A 27,453-nucleotide genomic window follows, 5' to 3' on the forward strand; every position below is an offset into this window, starting at 1 on the left:
CTGTGGGGCATGTGTGTGTAGAGTGTCTAAGCAGGTAGTCCGAGCGGTTTCATCATCTTAGATCCACATACTGCGTGCAGATTCTGTCTGCTTTTAGGATATACAAAAATACCTAATAAATAAGGAAAAGATCCTCAATCTGTGCTTTCTGAACAGGATTTTAGCCTGCAGGCAAACCAGAAGCTGAGCACCCCATCTACTCCTTACCAGGCTTGTTACTAGAGTTTCAAAGCCCACTCAGACGCAAGTTCAATACCTTCAGTTCCTGTACAAATGGTGTAGGAGAAGAAACTGGCGTGTTCCTACTCATTCTACACAAAGCTAAATCTTTGGTTTCCAAGTTTAAAAACCTTAAATCTGTAATCTTTGAGAAGGAGATTAGTTTGGGCATCCTCTGGCTAAATGGAGGGGAAAAAAAAAAAAGGCAAACCCATTCAGAGAAAAGCTGTCAGGAAGTAGCCGGGCTCAGGCACCGCGGACAACGGATATTGAGGAAAGCACACGTGCACATGCACACAAAGAACTGACAAAGACTTCGAGTATATGATTGCTAAGTTTAATTCAACGGTTATACCCAATCCTGCCTTGTAAAAAGAACAAAATTCCCCTATCAAAACTATATTGTGATGTGAGTACAGGCTTGTTTTTGATATAGCTCTAGAAAAAAGTTGGCACCAAATGCACATAAAAAAAGTTTTAAGGCTTAATAAAAATACAGGCTAATAATTTCAAAATGCAGCTTAGAGGTTGAGAACAGAATGCTAGGTTAATAAATTTCCAAACACAGGCAGTACCCGATGTATAGAGCATTTTCCAAATTATTAATGGCCACTTCCATCAGGCTCACAGGGGCAGAAAGTCCTCTCCTGCTTCTCTCAATGACCAGACTATGAGGCACTCTAAACCCAGTTCTGCGGCCCCAGGGAGGGAAGGCAGGGGAGAGGAGGGAGGGCATCTCTCCGCACCTTGTAGAGGTTTCTGCTAGTGTTCTCTGCCTCCATCCCCACCACTGCTCCCCAACCGCACCCGCGCCCCCTGCTGGTGGACAGGACTAGGTGGACAGCAAGGACAGGGCCGCAGCCATAGGGCCTGGCAGTATGAGGTCAGGACTCCTTGCAAGCCAATTTGGCATCCAGAGACCATTTTCTTGCATATTAAAAACCACAAAAAACATAGTAATAAATGGTAGTTCATTTCTATCATGAGAATGTTACATTGTTAAGCAAAAGTTAGTGTGTTTGGGCTTAAACCCTAACTACCATTTATGAGATTTCCTAACGGTGGAAAAATGTTCTGAATTCCAAACTACTTTCCTCTAAGTGGCCATCTGAAGGGTGGACGCAAGAAGTACTTGAGAGAGTCACATGGAAAGTCTCTAGCCTCCCAAGTGAACAGGGCAGTTGGAAGGGGGTAAACAAAGGGTCTTTGGTTGACAAAGCCACGTGCAGGTCCCCCAGCGTGCCCGGTGTAAGAGGCAGAGTTCGGCAGTGAGCTCCTGGAGGCACTTAAGTGTCTAGGTCACGGTGGGCGCATGGAAACACAGCGGTGTGGCTTTTCTCCGTTTCCGTCATGATGCAGTATTTTCAGCACCCAGTGTTAGCTTGGGAGGCACTCACACCTGGACATCCCCCCACCCTAAGCCTGTCCTCTTGTTAACTGTTGGTGCAACATGATGAGGTGTAGGACTGAGACTGCTGCCCTGAAGGGTCCAATGGGGAGAAACTTTGCTGCTGGGACCGAGACACTGGCCAGCCCATTACCTCTGCCAACAAGCATCATGGAATCAGCCTGTTGAGCCTTCAGTGTCAAACTGGTCAATTTTCTAGACCAAGGTCTCCAGGCTCCTTCTGGAAACTGAGTATGGTCCAGAGGTTCCACAAAGCTTTATAAAGAGCAGGCAAGCAAAGTTTCTTCCTCTTGGTTGTACCTGAGCCAACTGCCTTTTTCCTAGAAAGGTGTCAGAAACAGGGCAGAGTCAGCAGTCACTTACGTAAAGCTGGTGTTTTAGAAAAGCCCTTCAGATATATTTAAAGATTCGAACTGAAGAACCCAAAGTTCTGAAGCGCCTCTTCTTCCCACAGTCAACAGGAGTAACGACACGTGAAGGGTCTGAGTCATCCCGTCGCCTGGATGCATGAGGACAGTTCTACAGATGCGGCGGGGGGGAGTGGGGTAGGTGCCCACAGGGAGAACTGCGGCTCGACAAGGGAACCGGCTGCAGCCCTGGACACGAGCGTGGGCCTCGAGGGAGGCCACTGAGGAAAAGCGGGAACAATTCACAGCAAAACCAGCTTGGGTGTAAAAGGCAGAGGTTCCTACGTAAGATCTGGCCAAGGTTTTAGGTGGCAGAAATGAAGTACCTCAGAGATCAGAGCACAAATCTTACTGTAAAGCATGAGACTGAGAGCGACTTTTTGGTTTTTGTTGATAGCTGCCGAGGACCAGCGGCCGAAGTGGCTCAGGCCGTGTGCAGAGGAACACACTGGGGCTGACCGGAAAGGAGGCAGCGGGGCCTGCAGAGGCCGTCCCAGGGACAGAAGCTGTCCCACGGTGAACGGGGTGAGGACCCCAGGGGCCAGAGAGCCCCGACCCCCAGCAGTAGTGTTTCGGCCTGTGCCTTGCTCCTCCGTCCTACAGCAACACACAGGTCGTTTCTTATTTTCTTGCCAAGGGTTTAAACGGAAACTGCTACCGTGCTAGTGACCCCCGGACCCCCGTCGACCAGCCCCACCCCACCAGGCCCCACTGTGGCCCCGCACCACCTGCCGCACGCCCCTCGCAGAACACCCTCCCATCTGCAGTTCCAAGTGAGTCCCGTGTTATCCCCACCAGGCCAGGTCTTGGCAGCCCGTGAGGTGAGGTCCCCCGGCTCCGCGATGGTGGTGGGGCCCGAGCAGCGGCTTCAGGGGCACAGCAGACCCTCTCCCCACCCGGCTCCTTTGGGCTAAAAGAAACTACAGTATTTGAAATCCTATCTCTCGGGGTCCTCGTCTGGCTACAGGTGAAGCAGCAGCCCCTCTTAGTAGAAGGAGATACTGGATTTGCCTCCAGGTGGGTTGAGGACTTTGTTGTGAGAGCGTGGCCGCGGGCCCAACCTGGGCTCATGGCTGTCACCCGTGGGCATGGGCACCGGCTGTGGGGTGCGGCCCGCTTCTCCAGGGCCTCCCTTCTCACCCGCCTCTTCTCTGGGAGACGTGCTCGTTGCAGCTGCGGGACAAAGTCGGCATGCCATCCCGTTATAGGCCGCCCGGGACCAAACCGGCAAGATGCGCGTACAGTACGTGGCCTAGAGCAGCCAACAAGGCCACACCATGATGGGAAGAGGAGCGCACAGAGCCAGGCTTCCACCTCATCCCAAGGAGACTGACTGGCAGAGACCATTCTAGAACTGGGGACAATGCTGGGGCTTCATACTATAAACTCCTTGATAAATTCCTAATAAACCGATTATCCTACACACCTAAGGAACTCCACTCCTTTTTCTTCCACTTCAAGAATCAGTAACAAACCTTCTCAACTTGAACATGACAAGGAAGAGAAGGAGTTCATCTCAACTGGGGACCTAACAAGGCGAGGCAAGGCTTGCTGACACTCCCCGGACTTCTGGATGAACGAGTGTCTTGGTTAGGGGCTGAGGGAGTGGTGACCCACAGCACAGCCAACTAGGACAGCGAGGTGGGGCTCAGAGTCTGACCACCCCACCGCACCCCACGCCCCAAGGGCAGCTCTCCCACCACGCAGGCCTCACGGTCTCTCTTCTCAGCCGGCACCTCTACTGCTCTCCTCTAATCCTCACTTCTACATCAGTGCTGCCTGGGCTACTGTTGGCCACAAATTCATTCCTGGCTCCAGATCCCTGTCCTTTGCTACCTGAGATCAGCTTCTAGAAGGGGTTCCCGGTCGTGGCCTGGGCTGATCACCAATGCCAAGTGAAGAAAGGCTGGTGGTGACCAGTTGGGAAGTTTTCACCCAAAATAACAGCCTACTTTTCTGGTCTTCTTCAAATACTACACATCCTCTTGGCAACAAACAGGACCTTGCTTGTTTCTGGCAAGGAATAGTCCCTCTCATCCTCTGGGGGCGTGGCGGCAACCCTACCACAGCACAGCGCTCGGGGGAAGGCACAGAAACAGCAGCTCACCTTTAGGGCCCGATCTGGGGTCTTCTCCTTCACATAAGAACACATGGTCCTGCAATGAGGCAAAACCCCAGGTCAGTAGGTGATTCACACGTTTTACCCTCATTCAAAAGGATGATGGAACTCAGGGCACAAACGGGCTTGTGTACATCTATGGTGGAGAGTTTCACCCCAGAGCGAAGCGGAGGGAACAGTGCCATGAGGCCCCGCAGCAGTGACGAGAGCTCCCCACCACCCCGACCTCAGCCACACACTCCCCACCACAGTCCCTCCGCCCCTTGGGCAGTCTGTAAAGCAAATCTCAGTATTTCGATTACCCGCAAATATCCAATTTAAAAATGTCCTTTAGGGGTGCCTGGAGGCTGGGGGCGCCTCAGACAGTTACGTGTCCAATTCTTGATTTTGGTTCAGGTCATGTTCCCAGCACTACACTGGGTGGACTAGAACTTGACAGTGAGTTCTGAGACTGGGAAGTGAGTTTTCCAACTCTGTTATTCACTGTTAACATGTCTGGCTAGTCACGAGTCCCTGAGGATTTTAGGATAGTCTTTCCACTTAAAAAAAAAAAAAGTGTTAAACCAAAAAACACCAAACACTATGGTAGGCACTTTGATAGGGACTGTATTCTTTTTCCTGCTTTTTTGTGGGGATGGGGAGGGAGGAGCAGACAGAGGAGCTCATGCAGACCCCCTGCTGAGCACAGAGCCTGACACGGGGCTCGATCTCACAAACCTGAGATCATGGCCTACACCAAAATGAAGAGCTAGACACCCAACTGCGCGGCCCAGGCTCTGACGGGGTTGGGATCATTTAAACCTCTTCTCAGTTGCCAGGACTCCTGACTGCCCTCCAGTGACTGCTGTGTGCAGTCCTCTGCTTCCTGTTACCCTGCCGACCCCGAGGCATCAGTTACCCGACAGCTGGTCTGATGTGGACCTGACCTTCTGACCAGAATCTGAAGGTGGGCTGTGATGTTCTGTAAGGACCCGCATTGCTGGCTGTCTCTTGCGACGGCAGCCACGGATGCTTATAGCTGAGCTCCAGGATTTTATGACGCGTCAGCGCGATGGTGGCATCGGCATTCCATTCCTCCTCCATTTTCGGCTGAGCACCCTCAGGACCAGGAAACTCCCTCAGCAGCAGCCCCCCTGGGATGCGACTCACACAGAGATGCTGTCCTCTGCTCCAGCCACAAATCAAACTTTCTAAAAGTATTATCACAAGCCCCCAAACTCTCAATACTGGTTGAGTTTTAATCCAATGCGATTACTGTACTTACTGATGACGACTAAAAATACGGAAATTTTAGGTGTTCGATTCTACGAAGAGCCGCATGGCCCTTGGGCAGAGGAGAGCAGCAGCCTGTTGGTAGGGGCAGCCGCCTCCACCGGCACGCTGAGGCCAGTGTCCCCAGGCTTCATTCATCGCCACACCGGAGTGGGTTTCTGCGCTGACTCAGGGGAGCTGTGAAAGCCCATGACTAAGGACCACGCTCCGCAGAACCACGTCACCCCCTCCGCCTCTTCCCGGCAATGCACTGCAGCCGCCTCACAGCCGCCTCACAGCCGCAAGGAGTCCTTGACTCCATCTTTGTCTCTCTTCCTTCCATGTCAGCTAGCTGAATGTAGCCCCTACCTTGGGTTTGTTTGGGTGTGCCAGAGGAGAAGTGGCAGCAACTGGGGACCCAAAGATGTCACTGGTCTTCCCGCCAGGTGGGTTCAGACGCTGTCGAGTGTGCACAGGTGTGGATTCATCGAAGATGCCGCTTCCCTTCCCCCCTGAAGAAACAGTTCCATAACAGTGAGCACCCACGACAGCCCCCCTGAGCCACCCGCCGCCTTCATTACTTCAGAGACTCCCCTCGCAGGGACGCCCCAGTGCCAGTCCCTAGTTCGGGCCCACAGCGGGGGTGACCCGGTTGGTGAACCATACGTCAACATCAACCCGTTTATCGGGGGCCTGCTGGGACCGTCATTTCTGGAAGCGGACCTCGACGGGCCTCTAGCATTTCCTACTTGGGACTCCCTTAACCTTGAACTTGTGTTGTCCTATTAAAAGATCTTCTTCCTTAAACCCATGGAAAGTTCTTTATGTTAAAAGCAAAGAGCTGTTGCATTTTTAGACTAAATATGTAAGAAATGAATTCAACAACAAGCCAAGGCAAACCTGTCATCTGGAAAATAACACCTATTAGTCATTCTGCTGACCTCATTCTGGCTGCAACAACCAGTGACAACTAGACATGTCAGCAAATTACAGACATGTGACATCCTACAATGCAACTCTAAGTGATCTGATGAGCCATCATGGAAATATGCATCGAACGTGTAACTTCTCATAAGCTGATGAGTCTGGCCAGACGGCAAAGTCGACGCCCAAACGCCTCCGTGAAGCAGAGAGACGGCCACCACACACCCTGGCTGGCGTCTCTTCACTCGGCAACCGCCAGCACCTTTCTGTGGAGAGCTGTGCTAACAGAGCTGGGCTGCCGGTCATGGCCCTGGGCACCAAGGACTGAGAGTCTCACAAGGAGAAAGAAAGAGCATTCTGCTAACTAGCTAGCTAGATGGCCACACACGTTGGTTGGCCTTTCTGTGCCCTCAGAGGCTCAGCTGCAGAAAGGGCAGAACGAAAGGACCTGAGAGGCAGGTCCGGAGCTCAGGCACCAGACAGAACGATGCCAGGGACACAAATGCCCAACAGAGGTTCGCCGCGTCCCCCAGCACTGATGAAGAAGCGTCTCCTGAACGTAAACACCGCTCAGGGCAGGAGGGCAGAAGACAGTCCGTATGGCGAGCAGCGTCTCAATGTACATGGAGGGGGTTTTCTCACTTTGGGGCATCTGAGGAGGAAAGCAGTCACTCCACTGCCCCCTCCCTGAACGTGGCTCCCTGCGGACGGGCTGCGGGACTCAAGACTCCTCAGCATGTCCTTTCTCAGAGCTTCGTTTTCGAGGGCCCACATCCCAGGCAGTCACTTCCTGGCTGAAACAGCCCACGCGGCGAACAGAGAAACAGAGCCCGCAGGAACGACCCAGACGCCTCGCTCCCTGCGGGCCCACGGGGAAGGGCTCCATCAGGGGTTCATGCTCTCGTTTGCCTGCAGGGCCATCCTGAGGGTCCCCGTAGCCAGAGTGGACAGTAAAAACAGAGGGGCCTCTGGGACGCGGCCGCACGGGGACATGGAGCACAAGCCCAGCGAGGATGGGAACAGAGCAAGGGAAGAGCCCTTCTGGAGCAGGAGAACCGATCAAGAAGGTGCGGGGCTGCCTGTGCCAGAAACATGCGCTCATGTCATCTTTGCACCCACACACCTCACCTTCCAGGACCCACAGGCCCGGGCTGGAGATGCCCACACAGCACAATGCCAGGCTGCTGCTGGAGCCCGGGCAAGGGGCTCAAACCTTCTTGCCTCCATCTATCAACACTGAGGAGGTCGTTAAGTTAACAAGAGCACCGACCCTCGGGCCACGGGTGACATAAGGGAGTGAAAGCAAGTGAAGTGGGCAGAGCGGTGCCTGGCAGGGTCGGCCCTCAGGGATGCTGCTGGGCTGCCGTCAGCAAGAGCATCTCCACCACCAAGGGGGCAGAACTCCGGCTTCAGCTCACCCCAGACACTGCTGCTCCTGGTGGCGCTACAAAGGCTTAAATAAATCCTCTTTAAAAGGTGCATTCAGGGGCGCCTGGGTGGCTCAGTGGGTTAAGCCGCTGCCTTCGGCTCAGGTCATGATCTCAGAGTCCTGGGATCGAGTCCCGCATCGTGCTCTCTGCTCAGCGGAGAGCCTGCTTCCCTCTCTCTCTCTCTGCCTGCCTCTCCATCTACATGTGATTTCTCTCTGTCAAATAAATAAATAAAATCTTAAAAAAAAAAAAAAAAGTGCATTCAGTTTTTTAAAAAGTGGAAAATAAAAGTAACTCAATTTGAAGTTTTTGGCTAAAGACACTGCTCATCAAAAAAATTTATTATTTTAAGATTTTATTTATTTATTTGAGAGAGAGAGAGAGATCACAAGTAGGCAGAGAGGCAGGCAGAGAGAGGGGGAAACAGGCTCCCCACTGAGCAGAGAGCTCGATGTGGGGCTCAATCCCAGGACCCTGGGATCATGACCTAAGCCCAAGGCCGAGGCTTTAACCCACTGACCCACCCAGGTGCCCCCGAAAATTATTTTTAAATTATAAAACATAACCCAAAACTTCTTAAGACTTAATAGTCACAGATAACAGAGAAGCCAAGGACCCCGGTAACTGGCACCTAGAGTGCACAGAGCACGACAGGCTCCCAGAACCCTGGGCATCCTCCCCACACCCCAGGTCACCAGACGCCCGCGCTCCCTGCAGACCACAGACTTGCTATCGTTGGTCCACTTTTACTGTGTATGTTCAACTCCAAACAACTCCAAACAACAACGTAGTTCTGCTTCTGTACGTTATATAAAGGACCCTGCAGGTCTCCTAGTCGACATTTTGCCTGGAAGATGAACTGAGGTTTGGAGAAGGAAAAGGTGCTGAATTTAGTCATAAATAAATTCTAGATAGGCTTTAAAAAAAAATTAATTCCTAGAGAGAGACAGTGACAGAGAGAGAGAGCATGAGCGCGCACAAGCAGGAGGGGCAGGTGGACAGGCAGAAAGTCACCCCGATGCCACGCCCAGTGCAGAGCCCAACAACCTGAGCCGAAATCAAGGGTCAGACGTTTGACCGAGCCCCCCAGGCGCCCCCTAAGATACGCTTTCGTAAGAACCAAACTGCAGAAGACAGACAACATGCTGGCAGAGTGGGCAGCGAGCATCGCACACATGGTGGGGCGCGCCGGGCCCGTCTCATGACCGGTCGGAAGTGGCTATCAGGATTTTAAACTGACCCAGCAATTCCATTTCAAGACACTTACCCAACGGATTTTTCAGGTTAAGTTTAGAGCATGAGCTCCGGGATCAAAAGGCCCCTGGTGCCATTGGCTAGGAGTGAGCTCCGGGGGTGGCAGTGACCCACCCCAAGCCTCTGTTTCCCTCTCTGCCCAGGGGCCCCCCACACCTACCTCCTAGGGGGTGGAGAGGCAGCCAAACAAAAACACAGAAAGCACTGAGCACAGTCCCTAGCAAATGTGGAACTGTCCACACGTCTCCAGCACCAGAGTTAGAGCAGCGAGAACAATCTGGAAGATGTGAGCCAGGCAGCCAGCAGAGCCCGCTCAAGAAGAGTAAAGAAACAATGGGGGGGCATCTGGGTGGCTCAGTGGGTTAAACCCTCTGCCTTCGGCCAAGTCATGATCCCAGGGTCCTGGGATCGAGCCCCACATAGGGCTCTTTGCTCAGCCGGGAGCCTGCTTCCCTTCCTCTCTCTGCCTACTTGTGATCCCTGTCTGCCAAATAAATAATGAAAAAAAAAAAAGAGAGAGAGAGAGACACTTGAGTATGACAACCCTTGGCGAATGCTCAGTGACGATCACGGGCTCAGTCACTCCCATCACCCCCCAGTTGCGCCCCCCCACCCCCATCCTGGACCCATTTCTCAATCAAGCCTTCTCATCAGAGGGCAGGGGGCACACTGGGAGCTTTCCCTTTCAGCCTTCCCTTGAGAATTCATCACAGACTGTTTGCCAAGGGCACTTGCCAGGACAGAAAACAAACCCCAAAGACAAAACAGCCGCAGAAGCAGGAACCCGGCACAGGGAGTGAGTTCAGCGGCCGTTGCCGCATCTTGTGACCGTGCACCACACAGAGGCTCTCTATCTCTCCGCTCAAGAGGGGCCCAGGCTGCCGGCTGGAGAGCCTGAGGCCGAGGGTCCGCAGAGGGGCAGTGCCCCAAGCTGCCACGCTCTCCAGGGAACCCGACCCACCCCAGAGGCAGCTCTGGACACAAGGAGCCCACAGCCAGCTGGGACGGAGCTGACACATGGTGGCTGTCCTGATGTCGCTGATACAAAGGGTGTATGGGGCTGACCATGCCGGCCCCACACCTGTAAGGTGGACGCGACAAGGGTGTTCCTCACTTTTAAGAACCACCTGTTTCTACTGTATCCCAAACTTTAACCCTCCACCCACCCCAGCAACCAAACCCCAAACTAGCTTTTGAACCTAATGCCTTTGCTGCCCTGGGTTAGGTCCCTGGCACAGGGCAGGAGCCTCGCGAGCTTCGGCTCTGCAGGACTGACCTGCCGGAAATACAAAGTCCTGTGTCGGGCCTCTCACAACCTTGTTTTCCCTTGGGGACACAGGACAGGGAGAGCTCCTTGGTGAACTATCCCCATGCGGTCGGTCACTCAACTGGGGAGCCTACCGGCCAAGAAAAAGACTTTTCTAAGATTCGTTCCCACTGTGACTACTGCAAGGGGGACTGGCACTAAAGAACTACATGGACGGGGTCATCCTTTATAGAGCTCTGATCCCAGTGACGATCTGAATCAGAAGAACCTCCCTCTGAAGAACATTTAAAAGCACAACTTGCACACAATTTCTGGCACTGCAAGGACCCACTGGAGAACTGGAAGGGCCTACCTGTTGGGAACCAGAATCCCAGCATCCGCCCCTGTGACCTCAGTGCCTGGAAATCAGCCATGGTCTGGTGGCAGAGGGAAGAGGATTCAAGAATGACTGAGCTGGGGCGCCTGGGTGGCTCAGAGGGTTAAAGCCTCTGCCTTCAGCCCAGGTCATGATCTCAGGGTCCTGGGATCGAGTCCTGCGTCGGCTCTCTGCTCAGCGGGGAGCCTGCTCCCCACCCCCTCTACCTACTTGTGATCTCTGTCAAATAAATAAATAAAATCTTTAAAAAAAAAAAAAAATGACTGAGCTGGGAACGCCTGTGGGACACAGCCAGTGAAGCTGCTGCCTTGGGCTCAGGTCATGATCTCAGGGTCCTTGGATCGAGCCCCGTGTTGGGCTCCACACTCAGCCAGGAGTCTGCTTTTCTCTCTCCCTTTGCCGCTCCTCCTAATTGTGCACACTCTAAATAAGTGAAATATTAAAACACTCGGGGGCCCTGGGTGGCTCAGTGGGTTAAAGCCTCTGCCTTCGGCTCGGGTCCTGATCCTGGGATCAAGCCCCACATCGGGCCCTCTGCTCGGCAGGGAGCCTGCTTCCTCCTCTCTCTCTCTCTCTGCCTGCCTGTCTACTTGTGATCTCTGCCAAATAAATAAATAAAATCTTTAAAAATACATATAAAAAGCAAACAAAAAAATTAACAAAACAAAACCGTCCTTACATTCTAGAACTCTGACGGCAAGGGATAACCTGCACCAGAAAACATTTGAAAAGGCTGACATGAAGAAATTAAAAAATGTTATCAGAAGAACAGCAGAAAGAGGACAGACAGAGGCCAAAGGACTGATGACTCACAAAGGCCATACCTGGAGGGTTGGTTCTTTTAGGGATGTTCTGAGGCTCTTCAGTTGGTCCAAAAATATTAGATGCCATCCTATTGGGCCTGCTGGAAGGAACAGCTTCTTCTGGACTTCCAAAAAGATTGCTAGCCTCTCCTCCCGGGGGCTTCATGGCCCTAAGAGCAGAGAGCACCCGAGACTCACAGATCGCCCTGATTCAGTGTGCATCCGTCTGACCCGCTCCCTGTGCCCTGGCCTCACCCATCTGCCCGGCCCCTGAGCACTTGTCGCCAGAAGCTGGTGCCAGATCCCGTGCCCAAACGGTGGGTGACAGCAGGTTGTGCGCCTGCAGCAGCTTTACTTGCTGGGAAAGCCAGTGCCACAGGTGCACGGGGCTCTAGTGTTCACATCAGTGATGCCACTAGCCCTGGGTCTTAGTAGAACCCCTAAGACCCCTTTGGAGAAACAAAGCTCGTATCAAGTCTGGGGTCTCTGTCTTGGAAAGACAGCCTCACAGCAAAGGACGTAGCCAGAGTTGTTTGAAATGACCAAATGGTTAAGTTTAGGTGGTGGAAATGCAGTATTTCTTACATTATTGTGTACTTTAGCTTTACTGTACTTTGAAAACAAGGGAAGAAAGCAGCACAGTGGCCTCGTTACCCAGGAAGGGACAGTGGCAATGCAGTGGGCGGTAGGGTCCCCCCACCTTGCAGGGGTCATGGAGATCCTACAGGCTGCCCCAATAGGGTCTCGAATAAGGGGACTGAGAATGAAGAGATAATTCTGATAAAAACAGAACCCACAGTGGCTCAGTGTGGCCTTCTCCAGGCTCCCCATCAAGGGCACTTGCCTCCAGGACACAAATTACAGAGAGCTCAGAACTGACTGCGAGGGGACGCGCTGAGTCCTCTCTTGTACCCCCCAGCATTCTAGTAAACGATGAGGGACACACATGGGGCCAGAGGGCTTGTGACAAAGAGCCACAGAGACAGCTCGAGGGGACAATGGCACCAGCAGCAGCAGGAAGACAAAAGCCACTCTCGCCTCCAGGTCCAGAGCCTCCCCCCCCCCGAGAGCTGGTGTCTGTGTTTCAGGAAAGATTTCAGGGAACGGGTCAGACTTGGAGAGAAGCTGTAATGGAAAGACCCGGATAAACTCTCTACGGGCACACAGTCCGGCGCACAGGGAACACCTCCCGTTGGGGACGGCCGAGGCACCACAAGTGGACAGTTCCAAGTCCCCTGAACATCCGATCACCCCTCGGCAAGAAAACAGAAGAGGCAGGGCCTGGTGGTCTTCAGCCTCCACCAGACTCCTGCTCTCCATAGCCCAGTAAGACCGGAGGCCCCGCAAGGCTTGTCCCGCTCCGTAGGGCCTTTAGGACGGCTGCGGAGACGCAAACTGTCTGGCTGATCCCAAGCAGAGGCTCCGGCTTCGTGCAATCATCCAACCGGGAAGAACGCTCTTCTTCCACGTCCTCAAAGGAAAAGTCCTCTCCTCCTAATAGCATCTCCAGCACGAGAGCCCCTGGAGAAGTGTGACTTCTGACAGCAACCGCCCTGCAGGTCCAGGGAGTTTAATCAGGAACTGCCACGTTCGCGGGGCCTCCGGGGCCAGGCTGTGGAACAAACCGGCTGAACCCATGGGAGGTGTGACACAGTGTGCAGCCGCCCCTGGAGCCCTGCGGGATAAACCTGTGCTGCCACCACTGCACGTGGAGACATGGGTAACTGAGTCACCGTTCCGTGGTCGGATGACTGGTGACTGAACACTGACCTGACTCCCCCAGACTTACAGGGTTTTCGGCAAGTTCTTCCCCGTGTTACCTACTGGATGTGGTATTTACCTCGACAGCTGTCACACACACTCTCCTCTGCCATTAGGGCAAGGCTGGGAGACAGAAGAGGATGGCTGAGTAATGAAAGCTATGGGCATCTACAACCATCAAACCTGACAAGGCTAGGTGGCCACTAGAGGAGCGCAGAGCCAGGCCCTAGGGGACCCCGAGATTAGGGGAGCGCGGCGCCAAGCCCTGGAGGCCCCGGGATTAGGATAGCGCAGCGGCCCGGGGGAGTGGGCGGGATTAGGGGAGCGCGGCTCCAGGCCCCAGGGACCCCGAGATTAGGAGAGCGCGGCGCCAGGCTCTGGAGGCTCCGCGATTAGGGGAGCGCGGCGGCCCGGGGCAGGGGGCGGGATTAGGGGAGCGCGGCTCCAGGCCCCAGGGAACCCCGAGATTAGGGGAGCGCGGGTGCGCGGCGCCTGGCCCTGGAAGCCCCGGGATTAGGGGAGCGCGGCGCCCGGCCCTGGGGACCCCGGGACGGAGCCCAGGACGCTGACCCCCACCCCGCGGCCCCGTCCCCCGCGCACCGGCGCTAGCACGGCTACCGGAGGGCGCGGCCCCGCCCACCCCCTTGGTCCCGGGCTCCCCGCGGCGGCCCCGCACACCGTTCGACCAGCGTCTGCGGGTGAGGACACGAGGGGAACGTGGGCCCAGGAGGAGCAGCGCGGGCGGCGCGCCTCGGGCCTCCAGCCCACACTCTACGGGGCACCGGAGCGCTTCCGGACCGAGCGCCCGCCTCTCGGAGCGGGACGCGGGGACCGCGGCTCTGTGAGGTCACCCGGCACCCGCAACCGCGCCCGCCACACACCTGGAGCCGACCCGGGCGCCCTCACTCTCCGGGGCCTGAAACATGTCGGCCGTAGCGCAGCTCCTCCTCGACCGCCGCACCGCGGTTCCCGCCCGGCCCTACGCAGCGCGAGGCCCGCCCACCCGCGCCTATTGGACGCCGTCGACGCCAGTCACGCCGCCTCCGCCTATCACGGCGCCGGGCCGCGCCCCCGCCCACAGGGACGGAAGCCCCGCGAGGCTCGCGCCGCGCTCGCAGCCGATTTGGTGATAGCAGATGCCGCTCAGGCCTCGGGCGCCGACATTGGGCAGCAGGGCTGCGGGGTGGGCCCTGACCCACCCTGCGCAGGCGCAGGCACGCACTCCGGAAGCGCCTCCCGGCAGCAGGAGGCAAAGCCGGGGTACCGCTGGGAGCCACCGGTGGCCGCGCAGCCGCGGGACCCGACGCCGGGCTGCCAGCGCCATGCCCGCCGCGAAGGAAACAAGGCTCAGTCGAGAAGTATTAGATCAAGTATTAGTATGTATTTATGCACAATAATAAAAAGATTTACAAGTTGAACTGGAAATTTAAACATAAGAAGTTTAACAGCTTTTATTATATTAAATAACCAAAACACCTTTTATTCCCAAAATTGGTAAAGAATAAATAATATAATTTACAATATGGTACAAAAAATAACCAGGAAGGACAGGCATTCTGCTTTGTACATACACTGTATATGCATATTTATAATCCGTACAACAGATTCACGTCTCCGGCGCGCCGAAACCTCGGTGATATGGCTTAACGATTGCTTCAGGGAACCGCGGAGGGCGCCGCCGCTGCCTCGTGGCGGACACCGGTCCCGCTGGCTGCCGCGATCCGACGATGCGCGTCTGCGCTCCCCGTTAGCCGCGGTCCTGGAGCAGGTTCCGCTGGGTGGCTCCTTCCTCCTCTAAGACAAAGTGCCCTATCTTCTCACAAATGCGTCTGATAGATCTCAAGCTCTTTAAACATAATGAAAAAACCAGCAACTGCTACTTTCCTCCTCTACTTGCTTCGTGTCTTATTCCGTGACTTTTCTCCGCACCAGTTTGGATTCCATGCTGTGATCTAGTTGAGAGGCTATTCCACTGAGAAGGACGCCCTTTTCGGGATCCCGCAGCTAAGCAGCGGGAGATGTGGGGAAGCAAGTAGATCAGTGGATGAACTCTTTCCAAATACCCCTCCTGAGCAAGTACTCTACACCTTAGCAGAAAGGACAGATGAGGGCCACGTCCTCACAGATGCTCCTCACAGCCTCCACTTCACACTTCCTGCTTGTCTTCTAAGCTCATCACAGGCCACACCACCAACTCCATGAAGACCAGAGATACTCAAGTCTCTGTCTTCACAAAAGCTCAATCAGCAAACATTAGAGCGACTAGGGAGGGAGTTTTCCAAGGGACGGAGCTGGTCTTACTCACAGCATGCTCAAATGCACGAGGGGAACGTGGGCACACCAAGACTACCACTTCCGTGGGACAGGATGAGGAAGATCCAGGAAGAGGGGAGTTTCTCTGCTTGGGTCTTTTGAAAATTCCAGCCTTTACCAGACGCTTATGTTTATACACACGTATTCATTTAGGCTGGGAAAAAACAGATTGTTCTTTTAATTCTACTTTCAACACGGCAAGCAAATGCTTAGACCTGTCAGGTTGCCGCAGCAGTGGCAGAATTCTCTGGAATCATGTCAGCTTTGCTGCAGTTGAGAACAATCAGCCCACTGTCCTCCCTAATCCACCTGGCCCCTAGGTGACATTCCAGATGGAGTCTGTGGTTAAGGCCCTAGTGGAAGGTACCACTGAAAAGCCTACAAAAGCTGACCCCAAATCCCTAGTTTTCCTCCTTTTACATGTCACTGAATCACCGGGGCCAGACTACCTGCCAGAATGCCTTGGGGTGTCCTCTGATGAAAGCAGTTCAGGACCCCTACCGTCTCTGGCAACGTGCACACTGCTATCAGGTCCTGCTCCCAGCATCGATGCCTTAGGATACTGTGGGTGTCTGGTCCCTGACAGTGGAGTATGAGCAAGTTAGTGGCAGCCTAAACTTGGCCTGGCATCCTAACCTACTACAAACCTAACAGAGTCAGCAGCCCAGCGCACTACACGGCTGTCATCTCCTCCAGCTGGCGCTCATTTCTGGAAGCTAGCAGATGGACAGCTAAGCCACACAAGCTAGTCCAAGGACACTCTAGTTCAAATGATGCTATGTCTTCCTAAAAGGGCACGTCACTCTCTTCTCCATCTCCAGAGCCTCAGGACTTTCTCTAAGAGCCCAGTCCACAGTGGCTTTTGTTAGTGATGTTTCTACCTAGAACCAGACCTGAAAGAAGAAAACCACATGACAGGCAAGAGCTCTGAGAAAAACTTGAGAAGGAAGGAAGGAACATACTAGCTGGAAGGCCAATTGGCCTCTCTTTCCTCCGTGGCTGGGGTGAATGGCACTGCCCGCTGCCTGGCGTGCTGCAGCCGGCTGTGGAGACCGTGCCACCAGGAGCATCCGTCCTGCTTGCACACGCAAGAAACCTTTTCTGTTCCCTTACACGCTGCCTCATCTCTCCATTATGGAGAGGGAGAGGAGCCCAGGGGTAGGGCTGGGACTGGCCTGGGGTGGGACTGCCGTTCCACGGCAGGCAGGCAGAGAGAAACTGTCCTCAGTTCAGGTAGGTTTCGAAAGCCGAAGCGGTCCGGACAGCAGGCGGAGGATGAAGCTGCAGGAGGATGGTGGGACACAGGGCGCTTCTGGACCTACACCGCAGCATTGGCTGCTGGCCACGACGGATGGGGAGCCGGATAGGGTTCTGTCAAGCCTCCCCCCAGGCCAAGCCGCAGAGCAACCCCATCAGCTCCATCCTGGGAAAACTCTGGGCACTGACCCACCGGTAGTGATGGCAAATGGTCACCCAAAGGAGGCCCGAATACACGAGAGGGACATGGCTTTCGTGTGCTCTGACTGCACCAGGCGTCTGCGCCCTGCTTGCACTCCCTGTGCTGGAAGAAGAGAGACACAGGACCACAGGGTGGGGGAAACATGAAGGAGGAAACGTGTGCACGGGGTGGACTCTGCACAGAAGCCTGCAGAAGGAAGAGGAGGCGCTGGAGATGCGACCTTCCCAGAAAGGGCGCGCGTGTAAGCGGCAAGCCAGCAGCGTCCGGGAGGTTTGGGAACTTGTGGGCCAAAGCTCCAAGGTGGACCCAGCAAAGGACATCTTCGTTGACCAAGAAGCTTGACACAGGAAGGAAACCCTGAATTCTTTTCTTCTTCAACGTCTCCTTATTCTCAAAACACAAGGAAAACCTTTTTCCAACCACTTTAGCACGTAGCAGGATTTTTTCCTAAAATTCCACGCAAGCTGCACAAAACCAGATTCCCTCCTCCTTCATGTTGAGCCAGTCAGAACAAAGCTCGGGGGCGGTGGGAGAGCGCACTCAGCCAGGGCCAGTGTTTCAGGGGGATGGCGCCAGGTGCGCTGCCCTGCGATCCGGGCGTCCTCCCTAGTGTCTGCTAAGGGCGCAGACCCCACCAGGCAGAGCCTGGCCGTGCCCAGCTGCCCTTCCCCGTCCTCTGCAGAGAGAGCAACCGCAAGGTGCACAGGTTTGGCAGAAAAAGAGCAGTGGCGGCTGGAACTGCCCCTGCAGAGAGCAGCAAGGCTGTGAGTCCCAGGGGCCGTGGCCGCCGCCACACACCCACACCTTTCCCTGGAGAGGAAAAGCCACTGCAACATCCAACATGACAAGTGAGGCAGAAGCACAGGTGGGAATGTGGCCCCCACGCGCTGTTCCACGGCCGGCAGGGAGCCGCTCCAACACCACAGCAGCGTCTGACACGGGCCCTCCTAGAGAACCCGTCCAGGTCTCCCAGGCCACCACAGCCCTCTGCCCTTTGGGACGCGGCTTCCTGCCTGCTGCACATTCTGGGGCACAGAGGTTCCTCTGTTCAGATCATCTCCAGGGGGCTCCTGGGCTTGATTTGTTTTCTCTAGCTTGTAGAAAGCTGCTTCTACCACCGTGGAGGACTACCAGCCCTCCTCTGAAGCCGCCAGGATGCCCACCAGGGATGAGGTGTGGTCACTGGGACAGGTCACTGACAGGAGGGCCACCTCCACTGCCATCAAACAGAGCCTCTCGGCGGCTGGGCTCGGCAATGGACAGTTCTTGGGCCAAATCGTTGAATCGAGATATGTAATCGATGCTGTTTTCATTCATCATGCACACCAGCTGGGAGTCCACAACCTACAAGGCAGAGGACACAAGGGAAGTCCAGGTCAGCAGGTGGCTGGCAGGCCGTTGGCCTGGGAGCAACTGGCAGGGACTTCAGTGGGAGCTGAACGAACCGGGGAAGACTCGAAACCCCAGTCAATGAGCCAGGTCAGAAAATCCCGAGTAAAGCTATGGCATGAACTGAATTTTAAGGGTTCACGACAGGGGCATCCGGCTGGTTCAGTCAGAAGACCAGGCAACTTGTGATCTGGAACTCACGAGACTACTTCGATAAATAGACTTTTAAGCTTTTTAGGAAAAACATCAAACTAAAACCTGTTTTCAAAAATCAGAGCATCTAGTGTCTATCTTCCCCATACGTGCTCACCAGCAGCCGCCATCACTGTCGACGTGAGCCAGCCTGGCCCTACCTTTCCCACCCCTCCTCATGCCCATTCTGTTCAAAGCCCATCACGTGGGCCAGGGGTGGGCCTGGAGTGAACCTGGGGGGTTGGTCTGGGGTGGGCCTGGAGTGAGCCTAGGGTGAACCTGGGGTGGACCTGGGCTAGGCCCATGAGTCTGCACTTAAAACAGCCCTGGGCACTGCTGCTACTGCTGCTCTGGAGACTGCCCAGAAGGGCAGAGTCCTGAAAAAGGGTCTCCGGTACGTGTGGCAGGCCCATCTGCACAGAAGCCGAGGGCTAGTAAGCGCGTGAGCACAGGCGCACAGGCACACAGACACACACACGTGCGCACACACATACAGGAGGGGAAAGATGGGCTTCTCCTGTGACATCAAACCCACAAGCAGTTTGAGAAATGCTGCGCACTGCAAGGAGGGTGTGTGCTGCTGTTCTCTGCATCTATTTGGGTAGAATTTTTAGTCACATCATTGCTCAGCTCTGAACTCTCCCCACGAGCTCCTCAGATCTCCAGACGCCAGTCGGGATAAGGGGAAGCCCAGGCGTCTGTGAGAAACAGCCGTGAGCGGTCGGATCCAGGGCTCCGTCAGGAAACCAATGAGGAACTCTCGGAGAGACTCACCAACACCGGCACATCCCAGGGAAGCAGCACTCAGGAGATGCTACTCCAGGCCTCTGACCCAGAACTAGGCCCAGCCTACTCTCCGCAGAGCCTTCTGTCTCCCACACGTCCTCCCGCCTGTCCCTCTCGGACCGCTGTGCTCTCTGGCCCTGCCCTTGCCAGTCCTGCCTGCTCCCTGACGCAATCGCTCCTCGCGGGGTGGAGGCCCGGGCAGCTCCGAGTGGACAAACGAGGGGCGTCACAGACCGAGTCTCACCTCCTCGTCAACTCCCCACCCCGAGCTGGTGTTCAGCTCAGCGGGCAGCAGCCTCAAGCCACCACACAGGGAGAGGCGGCTGGAAGGCACCCCTGCCCATCGGGCGGCAGCATGGAGGATGTACCACCCGCAGCAGCCGCCTACTCCTCGAAAGACGGTGGCAGCAATGGATGGACCAGGAAACCGAAGCAGGAGAGGCGGCGCTGATGGGAAGAATGCACCCAGAGCCCACGCTGCCCACCAGCAGAGGCCCCACAGGCCACCCGCCTCCGGGGCTTCCCCAGCTCCGAGGCCTCCAGGGCAGAGCTTTTGGCTTGCGTCCCGCATTTGTCGCCACACGGGAACGAGTGCTGGCCCAGGGCGGCCAGACCTTCCCCGTTCAGGACAGCTCCGCCTTCCAAGCACCCAATGGGCCTGGCAGAGGCATCCGGCCACCTCCAGAAGGCGGGCTGCCCGCCAAGTCTCAGCTAGGGCCATGCGCCTACCTCAGCGACATCAGCCAGGGACCGGGACACAAACGAGTCTCTCGAGTTGCCATCCAGCAAGCTGGGGCCCAGCAGGGAGGTGCCGCTGTGGGTCCCCGACGGGGGTGGCAGCATCTTCCGGCTCTTCTCTGGAGAGATGAAGCTTGCTGCCAAGAGAAGGAGGAAACATCCTGAGACCGGCTCACCTGGAGGGTCCTGGGGAGGCCGCAGACAGCCCTGCCAGGCACCCCCAGGCATGTACCCGTGTGCTCATGTGGCCACTGGGCTTCGGATGGAGTCATGTGCTCCCAGCCTCCCTCCCACGGGGAGCCTGGAGTCTTCCGTGCAGCGCGAGGGAGTCAGCCTCGTTTTCCAGGAGCCCTGCCACGGCCCACTGTCGTGTCACCACCCTTGTCTCCCTGTAAGGTGCTTCTGATCTCTCACGTTCTTTATCTGACTTTGCAGACCCTACGCTGTTCTGTGACCTCCTTCAGAACAGAGCCACTTCAGTACCTCATCGGACCCTCATTCACCTACGCTGCCAACTATGGGCCTGTGTGCCCGCATGTGTGCTGACCTGACCCATGTGTAAAACCACCCTTAAGGGCCGCCAGCCCCCCAACCCCACGCGTGTCCTCTACAGAACGCTGGGGGTGCTGATCCCACACGGGCCCCAGGAGCCCACCCTGCGCAGGCCGCCGAGGCCAATGTGGCTGTCCCTCACGGTTCCTCCCACCACACAAGCACCTAGTGCCCGGGGCAGAGGCCCATCCTGCAAACGCTCCAGCTTATAGTCAACACGCCAAGAGACTGTGGACACGTCTGCTTACAACACTCAGCTGCGGACGGGAAGAGGAAGCTGAGAGCACCAAGAGCCGTCATCTGTCTCACCGCCAACAGCAAGAGCACAAAGCCCGAGCTGGCAGGAGCCAACAGCGGGCAGCCCGGAGATGGGTACAGGAGACGGAGTGCAAAGACAGGGCCATCTCAGCTGGACCAGCGTCACCAGGGTGTTCGCATTCATGCCAGCTTGTGAAGTGCCCCCAGAGACTCGGCGCCCCCCCAACCATGTGAGGGACACAACATGAACCCTGACATAAGCGGTTCTGCTGGGACCTCAGACTCCAGGCCCCACCCATGTGCACCACAGGGAGCCCGCCGTGCCCTGCTGTGCCCTCCACTCACCAAACAAGCTGCTGAGTGACGAGTCCGTGGGGTCACTGGGGCACCACTGGGGGTCGTGGGTTGGGGAGGCGATCCAGTCGGGCTGGGGGCTGCTAGATGGGGAGGGAAGACTCTTGGAGCTGTCGCTGCCATTCAGTTTTGCCGGAGAAAGAGGGACTCCCTCGCCTGTCAACGGAAGCGCTAGATCAGAGATGCCGTCGTGGGTGAGTGGCACCCTGCCTCCCCCTGCCCCTCCCGCCCCCCACCCAGAAATCAGCGGGCAGCAGAGCCCTGAACATGTAGACCCAGAACCCCACGGGGCCCACGGAGGATGAACGATCCTGACCCACAGAGGCAACCCACAGCGGCAGGGCCATGTGCCCAGCTCAGGGAGTAGCGGTGGCTGCAACTATGCTGACGCGGCCAGACCCCAAGCAGAGAGCCACCCCCAACACACACTGCTGGCACCAACAGCAACCACACCAGCATGCCAGGGTGCGCATCTCCTCATCACCAAGAGAAGTGAGACACGAGGGTGAAGGCGATGTCCTCCGCGAACCCCCAGCCTGAAGCAGACCAGCAAATGCTGTCCCAGAGAGCCCGACGCCAAAACCCCTACAGGTCCCAGCCCAACCCCTCCTGGGACTTGCACAGCCTCAAGCTATCCTCCCAGATTCAGAGCTCACCAGAAAAAGGCCCCTCTGAGCTATGGGCTGCAGAGGCCTGGCGGGCCCGCTCTGCCCTTGAGGCCGTGAGGAGCCACAGCGCCCGTCTGCCCTTCATCCACTGGGGCTGCCATGCCAGTTGGGTGGCGCCCCACACGCAGCAGACGCTCCACACTCAGGAGGGAGCGCAGGGCAGCGGTGTGCCCAGCAGCGGTGCAGACCCCCCCCACCGGGAGAAGTCCGGACCCCCAGGGCCCTCACCGTACTGGCCGGAGCTGATGGCTATCTCGATGATGGAGTCGCTGATGTGCGTGGCGGGCTCGCCCTGCGAGAGCACGTCCTCGGGCGGCCCGGGCAGGGAGATGTCCAGTAGCGCAGAGACGTTGGGTGGAGACAGGCGGCTGCTGGAGCCCTCCGGCGCGGGTAGGGGTGCGGGGGTCCCATTGTGGAGAGGAGCCTTGGACAGCTCGGATAGGGAGATAACAGGTGAGCCCTGGGTTGGGGAGCAGGGAACACAACAGATGATCAGGAACATGGAAGGGAAACTGCCTCAACCCACATGGCAGTGACTGACAGGTGCAACAACAGAGAATTTAGGAGCCAGCAGCCACCTCCCCCTTCTCTGCGATATACACACCCAATGGATTTACTTCTCTGGAAACCACCTGAGCAATGGCGGCCTTGGAGGCCAGACGAAGGGGGTGGTGGTCGAGGGGGGCCTGGTCCTGCTTCCAAGGCTGGCAGGACAGCTGGTTATCTGGGCAAAGGAAATGTACCAAGGAGCACTACTGGAGACGACCTCCATCTCCTGGACCCAAACAGTCCTTCCAGGAGCATGACCGACACAGGCCGCCTTGTGGTGGGGAAGCAGGCCTCCAACGGGAGCTACGAGTTCCTGTCCAGGCGAGGTGGGAAGGACAGCGCTGCCGGGCCTCAAAAAGGGCTGTCTGTGTGCTCTTGCCATGACCTGGCAGTCCAGGGGAGTGAGGCTACGGCCACGGGCAGACCATGAGGGTGGGGGGCCTGGCTCAGAGGGGGCCCGGGGCAGCTACTCTGCCCTCGAGCTAACAGCACACTCTACCTGGAAACTGTCCGCCACTGGCTCCTGCTCAGGCCTCGAGGGGATGCTGATAAACGGGTCGCCTGTGCCCTGCAGCAACACCAGGAAAGCCAGTGAGCCCCCCACTCGCACACTCCTCACAGCCACAGCGACAGGAGGTAGTACTACTGTTGGGGATGGGTCACCGAGTCCCCACAACTGAGTCCCCGTAGAGCCTCAGCATGGGGGCTGGGGAGTGGGGTCGTAGATGTGCCAGGGAGGCATGGGGCGGCCTACCAGCTGTTGTGGTCAGAGCTGCTTTCTCCACAGGCAGACAGGAGCCCCATACTGCTGTCTGAGCATCAGAGCAAGCCTGTCCCACTGCCTCTACCTCGGCTCTCCCCTTGAGGCCACACAGCACTCACCCATGCCTCATCCTGGCTCAGGCACTCTCCGAGAGCCTCCTGGGGCCCATCGTCTCCTCAGGCAGAACGGGAGCCCAGCATGAGCTCAGTCCCTTGGCCTTGGCGCCTATCCAACTGGAAAGTGACTGACCTATCCCAGAAGCTGTTGATGGTGCAGAAAAGCCTGAACGTACTCACCCCCACGGCGGGGATGGAATCGCCATTCTGCTGGCCGCTGGCGGGGTCTTGACCAGCGACACTGGAGGTCACCTCGTCCGAAGACAGTGGAGAGATACCAGACAGGCCCTCAGTGTCCAAAACGGGGAGGGGGCTCCCGGGGATGATGCCGGCACTTTTAGCGGCTAAGTCAACAGCACCTGGCAGCACAGAGGACATCTGAAGCTCAGCTCCAGGGACACCCTGACAGTGACCCAAGGGGATCACGGTGTACCCTCTCCCTCACGCCTCATTTCCAAGCAAGGGCGAAGGCTCTCGTGTTCTCCCTGAACAGTAACAAGACACTGACTTGGAGAGGACAATAGAAACCTCACTCGGAACCCTTTCGTTGGGTCTGCCATGCTGGCAACAAAAACTTACTGGCCAGGTGGCCCGTGGCCTGGGGTGGAAGGGCCTTGGGCACAATCGGCCGAGACAGGGCGGCTTTGGTCAGGGAAGACTGGATGGGCCGGAACGAGCCTCTCCCTGCGGGGAAAGGACAGAAACAGACAGGTCAGCCCGCATCCCCAGGATGCACGAGGGGGCCACGGAGCACTTTCTCTCAGGCCACGGCCATGGGGGCTGAGCCACGTCGGAAGCACTGAATTTTCCAGTCACCAACTTGGGAAGTCACAGGTCAGGCAGGCCCTGAGGAGGAGAAAGTCCGGGCCCCCGGGACTGGCACCAGCACACTTCCCGGGGCTGCCGAAGGCTGCAGTCCGCATGCCTCACTGAGGGGACCTTGATGGAGGGCGGGCACACAACCTGAGCGGCGGGTGTGGAAGGCAGAACAGCAAATCAGGCACCGGGACTCAGCCTCTGCAGCTCCGCGCCCCCACCAGCCTTTCCGCAGCTGAGGGCACACATGAGAAAAGCCGTGGACGCTCACGGAGTGTGTGATCTGACCCGCGGAGCGAGACACGGCGCATGCGTCACTCCACCACGGCGGCCGTGGGAGCCCGAGCACTTCCGAGAGCCGGGGCCCCTTCTGCACCACACCCCTGCCGCATACCACCACCCACCAGGTGTCCGTGCCTGCCCTCCGGGGGCCCAGGCGTGGCACCCTCGGGCTCTGGGGACAGAAGGGACATAGAGATGGACGGGATGTCCTGCAAAGAACCGAGGACACCAACACCTTCCATTCCCAAAGATGGGGCAACGCCCAGGAAAGCGAGAAGCCGGGGAGCCTGCATGCTTACCGGTCACGGAGGAATTGGACAGGATGGAGAAGGAACAGACGTTGTGGGACTGGTGCTCAGATGGCCGAGGAAGCAACGTTCTCTGTGGAGGGAGGAGTGCCAGTGAGCAGGTGATGGACAGACCCCAGGGCCAGCCACCACTCGGAAAACCAGCGATGAGCCGTAAGGGACATTCCAGGTCAGAGGGAGCGGAGTGTGTACGGACAGCGGCTCTGGCTCGAGGGCCCATGACGCAAGGGCCCTGGGGCACACGGAGGACAGCTGTGCCCGCAGACCTCGAGGCCCTGAACGCTGGGCCTCTCTGACAAGAATCCCAAGGAGCCGACCTCCCCCAGGGAATGCTGGAGGGACGCCGCGATGGCATAGCGCTGGCTCAGAGTGACCTCCCACGTGCTGCACTCCTGTTACGGACACTGGCCGTGGACTCTCAGAGACAATCCCCCCCCCCAGATCTCAGGCCCCTCGCGCACGTCGTGAGGAAATAAAGCAGCTCCTCACAACACAGATGGGCTCAGGCCACGAAGCACAAGCCCACGGCTGGCACGGCACCTGCCCTCCCTTCTCAGCGGCCCCGGTGTCCCGGTGCCACGTCACGCAGGGCAGGTAGTCCCGGGAATGGCTGCGGTGGTCACAGAAATAAAACATTAACAGGCATTATCTGCCACGTCAAGAGACACGCCCAGTTCTAGACACAAGGTACATTCTCTGCTCATGCACGAAGGACTGTCTCCTTGCCCCTCAGGGTCGGCAGAGAGAGGAGGGGAGGGGACCACGACACAGAGGCCCAGCAGGTCTGCTCCGGCACCAGGAGGCATTGGGGCAACCCGATCATCTGGCAGTGAGCTGCAAGGCAGCAGGAAGCGGCCCACTGCTGGTGGGAAAGCAGGGTGCGTGGCAGGGAGACGAAGGGCCCTGTGCCGCCAACACTTTCTAGCAGAACAGTAAACGCCCAAGACCACAGACTACGTGTGGTTCCACTTGTGTGAAATGCTCAGGAGAGGCCAACCCTCAAGGACCGGGAGCGTGACTGGAGACAGTGCTTGCCCAGGGCTGGGGGGTGGCACCTGAGGTGACAGCCATGGGCGTCCTTTGTGGAAAGATGGAAACGTCCTGGGGTCAGACAGCGGGGACGGCTGCCCAGCCACGAGCCCTTCACCCCTCCAGGCTGCCTCCCTCGCACACCCGCGGGAGCACTGTTATACAGCTTGACAAACGCCATCGCCACAGGCCAGGCGCATGCGCGAGCTTACACCCCAGGGCCATGGACCTGCCGTCCAGCCAGTAACAGGAGGATTCACAGACGTCACCAAATGTGCCGCTATGGACTGCACCCATTACCACAACGCTCGGGACCTAGGATACGGCAGTCCCAGCTCCACACGGCACGTGTCCCAACACCCCATGGACACCTCGACTGTGACGGCATCAACCCTACAAGTACTGTTGTCCCACAGGGACATAGCTGGGGCAAGACCTGTAAGTTTGGCACAGTAGTGACTGAACAACACCCATCAATAGCGAAACAGAACCGTAATTATCCACTAAAACCAAGGCCACGCCAGCAAGGTCTCTCTCGTCTCCACCCACAGGAGCGAGCAAGGTCGGTGATCAGGCTCATGAGGCAGCACGAGGCTACCGCTGACCTTCTGACGACATGCCCGTAGCATCACCCACTTCCTGCCAACCTCGGCTACAAGCCATGGCAGAACCACAGGTGAGAGGGCACTGCCGGGCACCCTGTGGCCTGAGACCCGCCACGCAATCTCTCCTTCCTACATGAATTAACCTCAAGGCAGGAAGAGATGTGTGAGAGACCAGCAAGACGAACAGAGCCCGTACACTGATGGTAGCATGACGCACCCGCAACTCTGGGCTTCAAGTTGCTGCAGAAATACGGCCTCAGCCACACATGCAGACTCTCGCTGGCTGGCTGTGCCCTCGGCTATGCAGCTGGCTGCCACGAGGCCTCCGGCATGCCCTGCTGTGAGCTCATGGGAGTCTGGTCTCTGGCCACTCCATCTACCTAGTCATCTGCCTCTGCCAGCTGCGTGTACATACAGAGGCTCCAAGAGTCCTCGGACACACCCTGACCTGGGACACACGGGAGTTGAATCCCCAGAACATTCCATCTCTCTCACAAGTGGTGCTCGTGCCGCACAAAAACCATGTGTACGTCAGGGGATGGTCAGGGCCCCATTACTCCTCTGCCTGTCCCTGCCATGCACACACACACGGGCGCCCTGACCTGGACCACCAGTGGCTTCCGCAGGTGCCGGTTCCGCAGCTTCCTGGGCTTCGGCAGGAAGAAGTCCGACTGCATCTGCGAGGACACGGCACCGGGGTGAGAGCAAGCCCCCAGACGCAGGCCCCCTGCCAGCAGCGTGGCGCAGCCCCCACTCACGCTGATGGAGTTCAGGTGCTGCCGGAAAGTCAGCTCTGTTTCTTTACTGGGAGAATAGAGCTTCCCGTGACGACTGTTGGGCGGGAGAGTAGTCGGGACAGCAAAAAGGCCACCGTCTGAGTCACCGCTGCCTGTGCTGGAGGGGCCCGCCACCAGGAGGGGTCTCGGCGGGTTCCTCAGACCTAGAAGCCAAGGGACGGCAAAAACGACCACTTACCACTTATCACAGTGTGCACGGAGCTCTCTTTCTGGAAGAAAGTCAGAGCCAGAACACGGGACAACCGACCCATCTGCTCATG

The 27,453-nt window shown here is 57.1% G+C and overlaps 2 protein-coding genes across 4 annotated transcripts in view; both read right to left on the reverse strand.

The window, feature by feature from the left end:
- Window positions 1–542: 542 nt before the first annotated feature.
- On the reverse strand, window positions 543–14,242 carry JPT2 (Jupiter microtubule associated homolog 2). 2 transcript variants are annotated; one of them, XM_004750786.3, is made up of 5 exons: window positions 14,101–14,242; window positions 11,480–11,628; window positions 5,774–5,916; window positions 4,142–4,190; window positions 543–3,207 (listed from the first exon to the last, which is right to left on the reverse strand). In XM_004750786.3, exons 1-5 carry the CDS (start codon window positions 14,142–14,144, stop codon window positions 3,020–3,022), a joined length of 573 nt encoding a protein of 190 aa, XP_004750843.1. In that variant the 5' UTR covers window positions 14,145–14,242; the 3' UTR covers window positions 543–3,019. The 2 variants fall into 2 exon arrangements, with proteins under 2 accessions (XP_004750843.1, XP_012910728.1); XM_013055274.2 differs by lacking the exon at window positions 14,101–14,242 and adding an exon at window positions 13,898–14,001.
- Window positions 14,243–14,644: 402 nt separating this feature from the next.
- Window positions 14,645–27,453, reverse strand: part of CRAMP1 (cramped chromatin regulator homolog 1) — a 55,596-nt gene continuing 42,787 nt past the window's right edge. For both annotated transcript variants that reach the window (XM_045072155.1, XM_045072154.1), the window contains exons 12-21: window positions 27,155–27,336; window positions 26,999–27,073; window positions 24,754–24,835; window positions 23,936–24,040; window positions 23,537–23,715; window positions 22,977–23,045; window positions 22,157–22,388; window positions 21,252–21,416; window positions 20,088–20,233; window positions 14,645–18,335 (exon numbers count right to left, since the gene is read on the reverse strand). In XM_045072155.1, the coding sequence (XP_044928090.1) occupies window positions 18,171–18,335; window positions 20,088–20,233; window positions 21,252–21,416; window positions 22,157–22,388; window positions 22,977–23,045; window positions 23,537–23,715; window positions 23,936–24,040; window positions 24,754–24,835; window positions 26,999–27,073; window positions 27,155–27,336 (1,400 nt within the window). In that variant the 3' untranslated portion in view covers window positions 14,645–18,170. The remainder of the gene's footprint in view (window positions 18,336–20,087; window positions 20,234–21,251; window positions 21,417–22,156; window positions 22,389–22,976; window positions 23,046–23,536; window positions 23,716–23,935; window positions 24,041–24,753; window positions 24,836–26,998; window positions 27,074–27,154; window positions 27,337–27,453) is intronic.

Source organism: Mustela putorius, unplaced genomic scaffold, assembly GCF_011764305.1.
Source record: "Mustela putorius furo isolate JIRA1106 unplaced genomic scaffold, ASM1176430v1.1 tig00004007_pilon_pilon_pilon, whole genome shotgun sequence".
Classification (NCBI taxonomy): Eukaryota; Metazoa; Chordata; class Mammalia; order Carnivora; family Mustelidae; genus Mustela; species Mustela putorius.